This window comes from Haliotis asinina, chromosome 9 (assembly GCF_037392515.1).
Source record: "Haliotis asinina isolate JCU_RB_2024 chromosome 9, JCU_Hal_asi_v2, whole genome shotgun sequence".
NCBI classification, from domain to species: Eukaryota; Metazoa; Mollusca; class Gastropoda; order Lepetellida; family Haliotidae; genus Haliotis; species Haliotis asinina.
Genome location: NC_090288.1, coordinates 11708901 through 11724511, shown reverse-complemented (window position 1 = coordinate 11724511; position 15611 = coordinate 11708901). Strand labels below are relative to the sequence as shown.

Sequence of the window (15611 nt, the reverse complement as noted above, 5' to 3'; positions counted from 1 at the left end):
TGATATCCTTCTCTGGACCAGGCAATCCGGTGAGCATCGTAAGCATCCCATTATTGGGATACGATGGCATGTGTCAGCCTACGATGGCATGTGTCAGCCTACGATGGCATGTGTCAGCCTACGATCTCAACCTACGATGGCATGTGCCAACCTACGATGGTATGTGTCAACCTACGATCTCAACCTACGATGGCATGTGTCAGCCTACGATGGCATGTGTCAACCAAGTCCCGTTACTCGCCTCTTGCGACATGCATAGGTTGCTGAAGATCACTTCTGACCCGGATCTTCACGGGTCTCCGTGACCTAGGAGGAATCAGGTTTAGTTTTTCAACTCGTTTACCCCCTGGAAGGATACACAAATATACAATTGTTTGCATGATCTTTAATTTCCTTGAAAAAAAATTAATAATTGCGGCATTTGCGAAGATTTGCGTCAAAGATAAGTTCTGCTCCTAGGACGGGGCACCGGCCAATGTAGACCAGTCGCTGATTGACACACACAATGAAGTAAGGACTGTTCTCTCGAAATTTGTAGACGTTGAGGCCGTCGGACAGGTTCCTACAAGAGGGGCTGAAGACCTCACACGGTGCCCCACAGAATCGTCCTCCACCACAAGCGTACCGGTCATATTCACCTGGAAACCAAACATATCACATCCTGCGATAATTCTCAACTGAACTCATACCAGTAACAGCAAGGTTCTCATAAATGATCTGCACAGTCTGTTAAAGTGTGAAAACCAGTTTGACGCACAGTTCAGAATAACATGCATATACAATAACATCACTAATCATATACTACTATTACCAAGGTCGTGACAATAACATAAAAAACACAATTATTCAGGACTTAGACTTACGAGAATATTCCAAACACTGCATTTCGACCAAACATTCTAAGTAGTCTGTCCATTTGAGAAAAGAGATTGGAGAGTTTAAACAACATAATGACTTAGGACCTATTTTGGTAAACTGCATGCCTGGAGTATCTCAAAATACAGATTCAGTAAACGTTATAATCTCCACCAACTTTAGTCATCTACACTGTTCACCTGATTCAAGATACACGGCAAAAGAAAGGCACGTCTGGTTTATATCAAGGTTTTAAATAAAAGACAACCAAAATTTGGTCTAATAATTGTTTCAGCAGAAAACACTATCAATTTAATAGCGGAAAGATGCCGTTGACATTGAATTGTAAGATTTTCAAATTGAATGACAGTCCGTCAAAGGGAGATATCCCTGAGCGCGAAAAGTGACAGCCTTCTTAGTAGTTCGTGAGCTTGCACATATGCAGTGTATCGAGTTCATTAGCGTCTGAAAGAATGCCTGAGGTATGTGATTCCACTCAAACACCAATCTCTGTTCCAACTGCGCATGTGTGAGTGACTCTCTACTTGCAGCAATCCTACGCCTACTTTCATCACAGACTGTTTAATGGGAACTGAGCAAAACTGAGAACTTGACTCTCAGTATTTTAGGGATCATAATTTTAATACACCCTACAAAAAAACCCGCAAAACGCAGACATCAATGAAAATTTGGTGTTATTCAAGGACGTGTAGATCAGGGGAATACAAAGATGCATGAATGAAATTTTGTGGAGCAATGCATTTCTATCTTGTCCATATTTCATCACAGTCATTACTGCTGTCCAACATGTGGTGTTGAAGTCAGTACCTTGTATGACCACCTCCAGCTGCACCACTGCCCGACACCTCTTGGGTACAACTCGAATCGAATTGGATGTTTTGTTGTGGAATCCTTCTCCATTCCTCCTGCAGCATGTGCAACAACTGTTGAAGATTCTGTGGTGGATTACGACCTCGACGTACCCCTCTACCGATCTCATCCCAAAGGTGTTCGACTGGGTTTAGATCCGGGGATCTGGAGAGCCAGGGGAGGGTAATGGTGTTGTTATTGGCCAGGTAGCCCTCGGTGGCACGTGCTGTCTGGGCCCTGGCATTGTCCTGTTGGAAGAGCTGCCGTTGATGGTCAACAAGGTGAAGGACTTTCGGACGGAGAATCTTGTCGATGTATCGATTGGCCGTTGATGACGCCGTCTGTAGACACGGTCTCTATCATCACCCTGCCTGAGGAGATAACGGGATTCATCGCTAAAATATATGCGCCACCAGTTTACCAGGTTCCATGGCAGCACCGTGTTACACCATCTAACTCGTCGACGTCCATGTAATCGTGTCAAGGAGGGGGCAACTTCTGGACGTTTGGCACGTATTTCCTCTTCTCGGAGACGGTTCGTGATTGTCTGATAGGACACTCTTCGGGTTCCAAAATGTTCTTGTGCTGTGTCCCGGGCGGTATGATGGCTGTCACGTTGGTAGGTTTGTAGGGTGTACCGATCTTGGGCAGGTGTGGTGACTCTAGGTCTTCATGATCTTGGACCGTCATTTGTCGAATTTGTTTGACGAAATTGACAATCGAATTATAGCGCTGGGATGAACATTGAAGATCCTTGCCACCCCACTCTTTCATTCGCAAACTTGCCTGATTCCAACTGCCTGATTTCGATTGGCAGCGTTGAGACGTCCCATTTTCATGTACAGTACTTGCAAAATTCGTGGATGAAATTGTGAGATTCATTTGGGTCTTTCATAGTCACATGTTGTACTCATGCTTTGCACGCGGGAAACAATCACTATGCCTGATATTCGTGCTGCATGATATCCACGCATATCATGAAATAGTTTTTGTTAGTCTTTGGTCAAGCATAATCTTCTAAAACATTCCAGAAACAATGTGCAACAAAAAAACAATGTTTGAATTTACATATGTGTACAAAATTGTATCATTTTTTAATTTCATTTCGCGTTTCTTATTTATTTATTTATTTATTTATTTATTTATTTATTTATTTATTTATTTATTTATTTATTTATTTATTTATTTATTTATTTATTTGTGAAGAGTATATGTTAAAATAAGTCAATTGTCCGTGTGCGCAAAAAGATCCCCAAACCACGAAGCTACTGCTACCACATCGATCAACTTCACGGACGCAGACTTGAGCGTGACGTTCACCTCGGTTCACACAGGCCCTGCCGCCGGCAAATCACCAGTTGAATCGAGATTCGTCACTGAAGACATTTGAATTCCACTATAAACCTTATGCGTCTTGTGGCACACGCAAGTCGGTTACGGCTATGAAGAGGCGTTATGGGCTCCACCGGGTGCAAATCCGGCGGCACGCAAGCGATTTCTGACAGTTTGTCGGATTACCAAACAAGTTGCAGTGACAAATCTGCTGCGAAGATGACGTAATCGTATTGTTGCATCTTCCCGGAGTGACGTCAAACGTCACGCTCCTGGCCTCGGGCGATCTGCAACTGTTCCCGTTTGATGCATTCTCATCCGGAGATTAAAATTTGTTTGTCTTGAACAGTTAAAGGCTCTTGCAACAGCGAGCACAGACTGACCAGCATGAAGCCTCCCAATAGCACGTTGACGTTCTTCATTTGTAAGAAGAATTTGCATTTCCAAAAAGGTCATCAAAATGAAAACATCAATTTGTTTTTTGCCAATTAAACTTCTCGGTGTTTAGGCAAACATGCATCACTTGACTTCATGGTGTTGTGTCTGCACGTGCATTCACAGAATTTCATTTTTCTAGGCTACAAAGTCAAGAAATGCACGTGACTTTACAATTTCATGAAATTAAAGGATTCACAATGTTTACTTTTACTAGAAATACCGTTTGAAATATTCCAGTGAACAGAAACAAAAAAAAATACTGCAAGTGTCAAAACTAGTGTATCGTATGTAATGAGTGCACCGCTAGAATTTTCTGAAATATGTATTTCTTTTTCGATCAAAATTGAAACATATGATATTCATAACATATAAAACTTTATACAAAGTATATTTTATTTTTAAAACATATTGTCTAAACAGTGATTCGAATTCAGTGGCATCTTCATGTCTCTTATCAGTTCTGTATTGTCCCTGACAGAAGATCCAGGAGCCGACATACAGTTACAGTTGTTCATTCTAAAGTACATAGTTACTTAAAACACTGCACTGAATGAATTACAGCAGTTTAATAATGTTAATGGATTGTATCCATATTATTGGTTTCTGTTGGAAAGAACGATCAGCCAGGATACTTACAACTCCCCAGGGGCTCTGTTCTGTCGCCACACTGGACCATGCTGTAGTGCTCACATCTCTGTGTGTCGGGATTGTACAGCTGAAGCGGTTGACACTCCTGTAGATTTTTCTCCCCGTTTAGTATAGCGGCGGGGGGCACTGCAGTTGTAGTACTGGGCACATTTAGTTGGATGGGCGATCAGCGTGTCCTTCGTAGTGTTGTAAATGGGGTTCACGTTACTTCTTAGTGCCATCAGAGCTGTTGCTGGAATGAGTGGAAAGTGACAGGTTAAATACGTTTTTGTGAAGCACTTGGAGTCCTCATGACTCGTTCTTGTCAATTGCATCCTGGCCCCCTTTTCAACTAAGCCCCTCTTGCCATCATCGCACCCCTCTCTTTATCATCCCACCCGCCTCGTGCTCACTGGACCCATCTCACAATCATTGCAACCCTCACGCACTCAGTGCAGCCCTGTCGCTCTCACCGCGCTCTTCTTGTTGCACCCATCTCACCAACAAAGCATCTCTCTCGCAATCACTGATCCCCTCTGTAAATAACTGCATCCAACTCACCTCACTTTCTCATCACCACACACCTTTTGCGCGCACTATACCCCTCTCAGCCTTTTATTTCAATCATCAAACACGTATGCTCATAAAAGTACTCGTTTTTAAACTGACCCACTTCTCACACCAACAACCCACCCTCACATCAAGCATCTCTCTCCAGCTCCTCAAACCCAAGCTTAGAAGAAAGTGAGTGAAAGAGTGAGTTGGGTTTTAGCGATATTCCAGCATTATCACGGTGGGACACACCAGAAATTGGTTTCACACATTGTACCCTTGTCGGGAATCGAGCCCTGGCCTTCGGCGTGGCAAGCAAACGCTTTAACCATTAGGCAACCCTACCCTTTAAAGAAAGATGTGATAATTTACAACTTACACATGCTCATGGCAATCACCATCACAATGAAGACACGAAGCACGAAATTCGAGCAAAAGTTTTATAGAGTGGGCAAATATGTCAAGTCACGTGTCTTTGTCAAACGAAATAGTGCAAATATTGACACAACGATCATACCAGCTCCATTGCTATCAAATGATCTTGGTGTTATCGAAACGAACATACTGTTCCCTTCGCCATCAAATGATCTTAATCCAGTGCTGTTGAATGATCATACTGCTTACTGTTTATGAAATTATCTTGATACAGTGCTATCGAAATATCATACTGTTTCTTTTTCTATCAAATGATCCTAATCCAGTAATAAAGAAATGGTCATACTGTTTCCTTTGTCATCAAATGATCTTAATCCAGTGCTATCAAAACGAACATACTGTTTCCTTCGCCATCAAATGATCTCAAGACTATGTTCATACTGTGTACTTCGCTATGAAATGATCTTAATCCATTGCTATCGAAACAATCATGCTGTTTCCTTCGCTATCAAATTATCTTAATCTAGTATCAACGACATGATCGTACTGTTTCCTTCGCCTTCACATGATCTCAAGACTAAAGCAGCGACCATACTGACTCCTTTGTCGTCAAATGATCTTAACCTAATGTGTAGCTGTCGCTGACTTACTTGCCATCAAAACTCAGATACTGCAGAAAGAGGACTTACCGTAACGCCGACGATGCCGTTGTGGACAACTTGATGAGTTCTACATGATGTAACAACAGGATGTCAAGCACTCGTCATCTCTCCGGCACCCAGCCAAGTGTTACCGGCAGATATGACAACTGATAATGGATCCAATGGTGTAAAGACACATTGATTCAGCAGCCGGTAAGAATCTTACGTTACGTTGTCAACACCTTCCAATATCACGGTTATGGTGTGCTTGAACATGATGAAGCTGACGCGTGTTTCAGTTTGTCAGTTGAATCGTGTGATGTGTAACACTGACACGCAGGAACCCGTGAAGACCTGATCTTCAGGAACACTTGCTGGTCGTACAAGGCCATTAACGGAATCGGGTGGTCAAGCTCGCTGACTTGCTTAATACACGTCATCCCAGTTACATAGATGGATGCCCATGGTGTCAATCACTGGATTGTCTGATCCTGATTGCGGCAAATACAAATAGCCAGTAGCCAAGCCAAAAGTTGGTAAGTAGGATCATGCTATGGTTTATTCTTCCTTCGCAGGGACGATGGGAAATGTCAGCAGCCCGTGCGTTAACTTAATGTATTTTGAGTCCACGGCGCCCCCCATCCTCACCCCCACCCACCCTGTGCGCGAAGTATATAACAAAAATATTACATACAGTGTATGGTAATATTAAGCAATACGTTGCAGTCACACAGTCGAGTCTGTTCCAAATATCAACTAGCTGTTCTGAACGAGTAACAGATGGTACAGAGAAAGTGATCTGTACCATTTCTCTGGAAGCCTGGTGATGGAGTGATTATATTCACTGACAGTGAGCTGGAGGCCGGCCTTCTCACACTGACGGTTTGAGTTTGAATGTGAATAGGACTCAACCAACATGTATTTGCACTTTACTAAGAAAATGTAATCCCCAAAATTGTCAAAACGAGCACGAATGCACACACATGCACACGCACGCACACACGGGTCACTGTTAAACTTTGACTGCCACAACGGATATTTTATTATATGTGCAGATCAATGTTTCAAAGCAAGGCATGATAACGTACAGAAAACACATATGGCATTGAGAAATGAGTCACAACACAGGATTGTGTTCCCAGGCGAGTCCACAACTTCACACTATCAGTAGCGAGCGTGCCTACCTGGTGCAGTCATGCAGGCCAGGCTCCTTCCTGGGTAAGATTATACCATATGCGAGTCCAAGAACCTGGCGGATTTTATGGGGAGTTGTTTAAGGATTCGGACGACGTCGTAAACGTCACTCCATTTCGCCCCAGACGTGTTCAGTGGGTGACAGCTTAGTTCACGTGATAGGTCCCCAGCTCGGTGAGGACGAAAACGTTGATAAACGGTAATCATCTATCCCACACACGTGTTCCACATCGAAAGTGTCTGCTCCACTGGAGACGTCAACGTTGATGTTCTGGCGTCAGCAGTGGCTCGTCATCTTCTACGGTTGACGTAGACGTCGTCGAACTGTTCCCGCAGACACTCCTCTGTCCCCCGGTATGGGACCGCTGTAATGTTTGCTGTCTGGAACCTATGTCGCTGGTGTGTGGTTCGAATCCTTCAGTCATGACGTCGGGTCGCTATTGGGGCCACTAATGAACGGTCTACAATTTGATTTGGTGAAAACGTCACCACAAGTGCCCAATGGTGTTTCTATTATGTTGGATTGACGAGCACCAGACTGAAGCATACCTATAGCATTTTCCCCGATTTGGCAAGTCCGGAACAATAAATGGATGTATTTTCTCCACTTCTTAATGCATCATTCAGTAGAAATGATAAGTGTCTGGCAGTCTGACCTCTGCAATTTCCTCGAATAGGTCATGCTTCCAGCAAACTTCGTGCAGTTCTAACATCTTCTTGGTTCCTTTTGTGCGATTATTTTGAAACACTCTTTCTCGGGTTCAAATCCAACAATTCACTCACAAGATTACCGATGAAATACTGTAACAATGACTTTTGCCTCTGAGTATATAACATGCAGGACATTTTGAACAGGGCCTATCACCTTTTCTGCTGATTGGATGTTTTCACTCTTCATGGATGTATTGTTCACAGTTTGCAACAGTTGTGAGACAGGTGTTTAGAATATCTGATTGCTGTTTCGAGTCAGATTCCCCGTTAACGTTACGGTTCCACGCTGATGATAAGTGTCACTCTTTGTTCACACCGTTATACATGTTGTGCAAACAACAGGCCAACATGTCGATAACTTCGAAACATGCGCATTACTACATACATCACGGCTGCTTACAGCTAATTATTGTTACAACACAATGTAATGAACTTCAACCGAATTTTAACAGAAATAAAATACTGCAATTAAAATTTATTACACTGCAAGAAATGTACATCTAAGGGAGATACTCCATAGTGTAAATTCCTGAGTCAGTCAGTGGGTGGGTGAGTGAGTGAGTAAGTAAGTGAGTGAGTTTAGTTTTATGCCACTTTTTGTAAAATTCCAACAATGTCACATCGGGGGACACATTAATAACAACAAAAAATCAGCACTTAGTCCAGACGTGTCAATCATTGAACATGTCGGGGATATATTTACTGGGCTAGCATATCACTGGCAACAACCACCGACCTCTCTGATGGAACTTGGGACTGCCCAGAAGGAAGAGTGGGATGGGATGAAACAAACTGACAGTGACATTTTATTAGGAGCATGCCTCGTCGAATACGGGATTCTCTTGAGAATAGTTAGTTAGTTTTACGTCGCATTCAGCAATATTCCAGGTATATGGTATCTGTATATAAACAATACAGACCAGACAATCCAGTGACCGGATCTTAGAGTTACCCGGTAGAGAATAAAGGTGAACTCACGCGATACTGATATCGTTTTAATTTGGCCACTCATCAAAATCTTTAGTCATCTGACGTTCAATGACTGACGCAAATGCAATGTCAGATGTCCTGAAAGCTTGTTTCAGCGCTATATTGATTATCTAATTAAGTGTGTATATGTAATACATCAATCGTTGTGACACCTATATTATATACATTAATAATATAGTTAAGTTTTGGACACACATTCAATGTTAGTGGTTGAGTGACTTATTATTTTGCCGTAATTAGCAGCAATATCATGACGGAGGAAACCACAAAATGGGCTTCACACATTGTGCGAAATATGGGGAATGGAACCCGTTCTTCGGCGTGACGAGCGAACGCTTTAACACTAGGCTATTCTACCTCCCCGTATGTACTCCTGGAGGTCACATTAGTGATACGCTTACCCCCCACGATGGGGTAGCACCGAGGGTTAAGAGCTGATAAATAACTGCATCGTTGTTTAACTGCTTTATTTTCACTGTGATTTTACAACAACATATATTTGCTAACATTGGCAGGCACGAAGTGTAGCGTCAAAGATTTTAGAATCGCCACACACCCCGATGTAGACCAGTCTCTGATTCACGCACACGGTGTAGTAGCCGGAGCCGGGACGATTTGGGTAGGCGTTGAGGCCGTCGGGACGGTTCCTGCAGGAGGGGCTGTTGATGTAACAGGGTGGCCCACAGTCTTTTCCCCCGAGACATGCGTATCTGGTATACTCACCTGGAAACAGACATAACACAAGCTTATAAATTGTCCAAGGTTGTAAACAATGAGCAGCGATTGCGCAATTTAGATACGATGACATGTAAGTGGAATACTGCTGTGTGCGATGTTAAACCGTTAAACCAATGTTCATTCTCTTGGGTTCAAGATAGAGATTAGAAGCCAGGATACTAACATTTCCCCAGGGGTTCTGCTCTGTTGCCACACTGGACCATGCTGTAGTGTTCACATCTCTGTGTGTCGGGATTGTACAGTTGAGGCGGTTGACACTCTTGTAGGTTTTTCTCCCAGTTTAGTTTAGCGGCGGGGGCACTGCAGTTGTAGTACTGGGCACACTTCGTCGGGTGAGCGATCAGTGTCTGCGTCGTCGTCAAACAAATGGGGTTGACGTCGTCTTTGGGTGAAATCAGTGCCGATGCTGTAATCAGATCGAAGTGATGAAGTTATGGGTGAAGGCTGTGAAGTTCACCTCACGTTACTCTAAAGTCCACCCCACACTTGTTCCCGGCGACAACATGCACCCCAACACTGCAGGAGGGTCTGCAGCCCAAGCTGGTCATGCTCCTCATTACACCCCTCTTTCCACCAAAACCTGTTTTTTTCAGTCTGCCCTTATTTCCAAAGGAAGCGGTAGGTGGTCTTGTGGTTGGAATGTTCTCTTATCACTCGGATTTCCCACACGGGTACAATGTGTTCAAACGTTTCATGGCGTTATCACCCTATGTTACCGTGTTATCGGTGTTACCAAGAGCAACATGGGTTGACTCTTTTAACATCATCACCATTACTAGCCATAGATTATGTTATGAACGATCCCTTAGTTTATTTAAAGCTCACTCACTTACCTATTCCTTCGACAAAACAAATCTCCCTCTTTCTCTATACACTCCACACAACAGACAACACGGCCAAAATAGTACAACACAATACAATAGACAAAACGGCACAGCAAAACGCACTCATTCTCTCTCACACAAAACAGCAACACAGCATCTCTCTCTCTCTCTCTCTCTCTCTTTCTCTCTGTGTCTCTCTCTCTCTCTTGCACAATCACAACAGCACATACTTCCATAACGTCGACGATACAAAATACAACATCCACCTGCAAAACACATAACAGAGTCACACAAAAGACACAACAAACACAATAATACAAAAAGCGAGATCTGCTTACATGACTCCTGGGCGACCATCAGCGCCATCAGCAAGCACAACACACGACACTCGTTCATCATGGGTCTGTAGGATCCACGTCTACATGAAAACAATCCCATGCATTACTATGTTGGAGATGATAGAAACGAAATTTCAGGTGTTGTATCTTAAACAGACTGGCGCTACTCAAAGCTGGAATGGACATATCAAGTTAACTACAAATATATTGTCTGAGGTCCACTTAGAATGGATTTTAAAAAGCATGGTCAGTTAAAACGCCAACCACTTCCATTATAATGTAAAGTCCTAATTAACGTATGTCTGTCTCACTCGTCAATGTTGTATGTTCTTAATATAGATGGAATGTGCACAAACACCACACACATGTGTATGTGATTCTGTCTGTGTGTATGAGTGTGTGAAAGTGTGTGTGTGTGTGTCTCTCTCACTGTGTCTGTGTTTGTGTGTGTTATAATCAATTTATCTACAACATATATTATTCAAAGGTCAGATTTACACGGTGAGCATACAATTAGAAGGAAGTCAAAATGGCGAATACATATGTATGCATCACATATAATTCTTCTGGCATGTCTTAGTTGAATATTATTCCACTTCCTTCTAATTATTGTATCATACAGTCTGGTACATATAACGAACATTTACCTTCCCAACGCTGTATCTGCTCCGGGACAGGTGCTTGTGGTAGTTATGAGATACGACTTCTTGGACGAAGAGTACGTTGTTCCCACTGACGTTCCCACAGCCGTTATCAGACAAGGCGGAACATGGAATAAGTGTGACTTCACTCGCACGTACTTAATGTAACCTACAATTTACCAGCTCTTGAACATTTGAATGACAGTATGAGAAATGACCATATTGTGATCTAAAGAGCAGATATGTTTTTCTATCATGCAAGGATATTTTAACTCTCCGTGTGGTGTAGGGCGCCTTCACCAATGACCACAAACACGGGCACTGAAACAGGTGAGCGTTAGCTTTTCGGGGTGCAATCTTTATCTATTCCTTGTAAGGGTTAAGGTGTTACCCTAGATGTCGTGAAGTGTGTCTATTTCATGGCTGTCAACCGCTTTCCCCAACAAATCTCAACTGTCAACAACTCTCTCAAGTTAAATGGCAATGTGCGTTTTGACAAGTTCGCTCACAGTAACAAAACAAACATAACCATTTACAGTCTCTGCAATATACAGTATTTTAGAATAACCAGTAACTCCACTTTAATTATCCCCCCACCACGAAATGCGAGACCTCAGGGGAATATTGCTTTTAGCTCCGTCTGCCCGTCCGTTCCTCCCTCCCAGAAAATGGGGACAGATTTTTAGAAAAACCGTTACGGATTGGGATCCAAATAAATGTCTTGATGGACTTCGAAAACGAAAACCGTGTTATGATTCTTCTTTACAGAGTTATGCCAAACACCAAATGTGTATTTTCAGGACACAAATGGCAAGATTAAATTCGGAAACGGCAGCCGTTTTACAATTCTTTACAGAGTTATGGCCCTTGTTATGTGTTTCTTAACTTAATGCACGGTATCCCTGATGGGAGCAGATTTTCACAGTACCTATTATAAATAAGGGAACCAAATGTGGTACAGTGCACTCTGTCCAAATCGGACTCTGTCTTTCTCGGATTGCAGTATGAACTGGATTGAAGTTAAGGTCAGAGCCATCAGGCATCCGTATAACTAATTTCTGTCTAACTCAGGCTGCTGTCTAATTCGGACTTTTTAGTCGGTGTGAAGCCGGTCCGAACTAAACACAGTCTTTTCAGGAAATACGTCAGTTACAATCAGTTTTACGCCGCTTTTAGCAATATTTCAGCAATATCACTTCGGGATGACACCAGAAATGGGCTTCAAACATCTTTTCCATGTGGTGAGTGAGTGAGTGAGTTGAGATCTACTCCGCTTTCGGCAGTATTCCAGGAATACCACGACGGCATATTCATGGGGAATCGAACCCGGCGTGGCTCTTTAACCACTTGGCTACCCCACCGTCAACCTAGCACCTAGTACATGGCTACTGGAAGTACATTGGGAGGAGCACCAACAAAGAATTGTTGAGTGAGTTTAGTTTTACTCCACACTCAGCAATATTCCACCTATATGGCGACGGTCTGTAAAAAATCGAAGTTAGACCAGACAAATCAGCATTGGCATCGATCTGCGTATCTGGGAATCGATGACGTGTGTCAACCAAATCAGAGAGCCTGACCACCGTTAGTCGCCTCTTACGGCAAGCATAGTCGCCTTTTATGACAAGCATGAGTTGCTGAAGACCTATTCTACTCATTGATGCGGATGGAGACAAATGTAGATAATGTCGTTGTTGGCGACACAAGAAACAGACTCCATGCATTGTACCCAAGAGGGAATCGAACCCGGGTCTTAAGCGTGACTAACGAAAGCTTAAACCACTAAACCGCCCCTTCACCTTTGGGCCGAGTGAATTACGTGTTCAGATGAAGGTCAGGGGATCTGAAGTTTGTGGCGATGTTTCGGTCTGTCCCTAGAAGATGCTTCTCATTATAAAGTTAAATCATCGCAGAATTTCAGGCCTGATTATTTTTGAAAGAGTAAAAGATATCAATGACACTGTTGAAGAGGAGTCTGTTTCAGTTTTCTGAACTCATTTACCCTTTGGTGAGTCACAATTGGTCCATCCATTGCTGGCATAAGCTTTGATTTCTTTTTTTTTTCAAACCATATACTGAGTAACGCACATGCGAAGTGTCGTGTTAAACACAGTTGGCCAGCCAGGTACAATAAGACACATGCCCAATCGCTGATTGAAACACACATTGTAATGACGACTGTTCGTTTTCTATTTGTCGGCGTGGGCCCCGTCGGAGACGTTCCTACAGGAGGGGCTTTAGAAGTCACGTGGTGGCCCACAGTTATACGGACAATGGTACAGGTCATACTCACCTGGGAACTAAATATATCACATCCAGACTGAGTTTTCAGTCTACCAGTAACAAGAAGCTTCTCGAGAGTGTTCAAGGCACTTTACTTAAAGTCTGAAAATTAGTATGAACAATGTTTGACATCTTTGATACTAAGATCCTGCCAGTTAGGAAGTTAACGGTAATTAAATGTGAAATTAAATGTTGAAAAAAACAGTAAGTAGCATTTACATTGTTTCATGATCAAAACTAGGGAGATTGTACCAAGTGAAATGGGAAGACACTCAAATACCAACACACACGCGCACGCACACACACACACACACATTATTGCTGAGCTGAAATATGAAATTAAAGTTGGTCTGGCAACTTTGGCGAAATATTGGTACGTTTCCAAAGTTACCAGTCCCGGTGTCTGGTAGAATTTCTGTTAAGTCTCCTACATGAGCATCGACATAACCAATTAGGAACAGATAACATGTGCGAACCTGACAACCCGATCCCGTAAGTTGCCCCTCACGACAAGCATGGGTTACTGATGATCAATTCTAACCGGATCTTAGAGTTACCCGGTAGAGAATAAAGGTGAACTCACGCGATACTGATATCGTTTTAATTTGGCCACTCATCAAAATCTTTAGTCATCTGACGTTCAATGACTGACGCAAATGCAATGTCAGATGTCCTGAAAGCTTGTTTCAGCGCTATATTGATTATCTAATTAAGTGTGTATATGTAATACATCAATCGTTGTGACACCTATATCATATATATTAATAATATGGTTCTGTTTTGGACACACATTCAATGTTAGTGGTTGAGTGACTTATTATTTTACCGTAATTAGCAGCAATATCATGACGGAGGAAACCACAAAATGGGCTTCACACATTGTGCGAAATATGGGGAATGGAACCCGTTCTTCGGCGTGACGAGCGAACGCTTTAACACTAGGCTATTCTACCTCCCCGTATGTACTCCTGATGGCAATATTAGTGATAAGTTTACTCCCCACGATGGGGTAGCCCCGAGGGTTAAGAGATGAGAAATAGCTGCATCGTGGTTCAACTGCTTTATTTTCAGTGTGATTTTACAACAACATATATTTACTAACATTGGCAAGCACGCAGTGTAGCGTTAAAGATTTTAGAATCGCCACACACCCCGGTGTAGACCAGTCTCTGATTCACGCACACGGTGTAGTAGCCGGAGCCGGGACGATTTGGGTAGGCGTTGAGGCCGTCGGGACGGTTCCTGCAGGAGGGGCTGTTGATGTAACAGGGTGGCCCACAGTCTTTTCCCCCGAGACATGCGTATCTGGTATACTCACCTGGAAACAGACATAACACAAGGTTATAAATTGTCCAATACTGCTGTGTGCGATGTTAAACCGTTAAACCAATGTTCATTCTCTTGGGTTCAAGATAGAGATTAGAAGCCAGGATACTAACATTTCCCCAGGGGTTCTGCTCTGTTGCCACACTGGACCATGCTGTAGTGTTCACATCTCTGTGTGTCGGGATTGTACAGTTGAGGCGGTTGACACTCTTGTAGGTTTTTCTCCCAGTTTAGTTTAGCGGCGGGGGCACTGCAGTTGTAGTACTGGGCACACTTCGTCGGGTGGGCGATCAGTGTCTGCGTCGTCGTCAAACAAATGGGGTTGACGTCGTCTTTGGGTGAAATCAGTGCTGATGCTAGAATCAGATCGAAGTGATGACGTTATGGGTGAAGACTGTGAAGTTCACCTCACGTTACTCTAAAGTCCACCCCACACTTATTTCCGGTGGCAACAAATACCCCAACACTCATCTATCACACCCCTCTCCCCCAAGCTGGTCATTCTCCTCATTACACCCGTCTTTCCACCCATCCCTGTTTATCAGTCCACCCTTATTTCCAAAGGAAGCGGTAGTGGTCTTGTGGTTGGAGTGTTCTCTTATCACTTCTTGTTACCAAGAACAAAATGGGTTCACCCTTTTAAAATCATTACCGCTGCTAGCCATAGATTATGGCTTTACTGTTTGAATGACAGTATGAGAAATGACCATATTGTGATCTAAAGAGCAGATATGTTTTTCTATCATGCAAGGATATTTTAACTCTCCATGTGGTTTACGGCGCCTTCACCAATGACCACAAACACCGGCACCGAAACAGGTGAGCGTTAGCTTTTCGGGGTGCAATCTTTATCTATTCCTTGTAAGGGTTAAGGTG

General features: G+C 43.1%; 1 protein-coding gene and 1 pseudogene across 1 annotated transcript; both read right to left on the bottom strand.

Moving 5' to 3' along the window:
• Positions 1-405: 405 nt before the first annotated feature.
• LOC137296586 (uncharacterized) lies at positions 406-10546 on the bottom strand (annotated as a pseudogene).
• Positions 10547-14506: 3960 nt separating this feature from the next.
• Positions 14507-15267, bottom strand: LOC137296584 (uncharacterized). Its single transcript, XM_067828399.1, has 3 exons — positions 15195-15267; positions 14849-15091; positions 14507-14727 (listed from the first exon to the last, which is right to left on the bottom strand). The coding sequence occupies exons 1-3, from the start codon at positions 15265-15267 to the stop codon at positions 14507-14509; spliced, it is 537 nt and encodes a 178-aa protein (XP_067684500.1).
• Positions 15268-15611: the final 344 nt, after the last annotated feature.

Bases quoted from the DNA above. Each gene is read 5' to 3' on its own strand.
- LOC137296584 (XM_067828399.1), bottom strand. From the start codon at position 15,267: ATGGGTGGAAAGACGGGTGTAATGAGGAGAATGACCAGCTTGGGGGAG. The intron at 15,092-15,194 runs GTATTTGTTGCC...ATCTGATTCTAG, and splicing joins TGTGATAGATGAGTGTTGGG to CATCAGCACTGATTTCACCC. The intron at 14,728-14,848 runs GTTAGTATCCTG...GTCTGTTTCCAG, and splicing joins AGCAGAACCCCTGGGGAAAT to GTGAGTATACCAGATACGCA.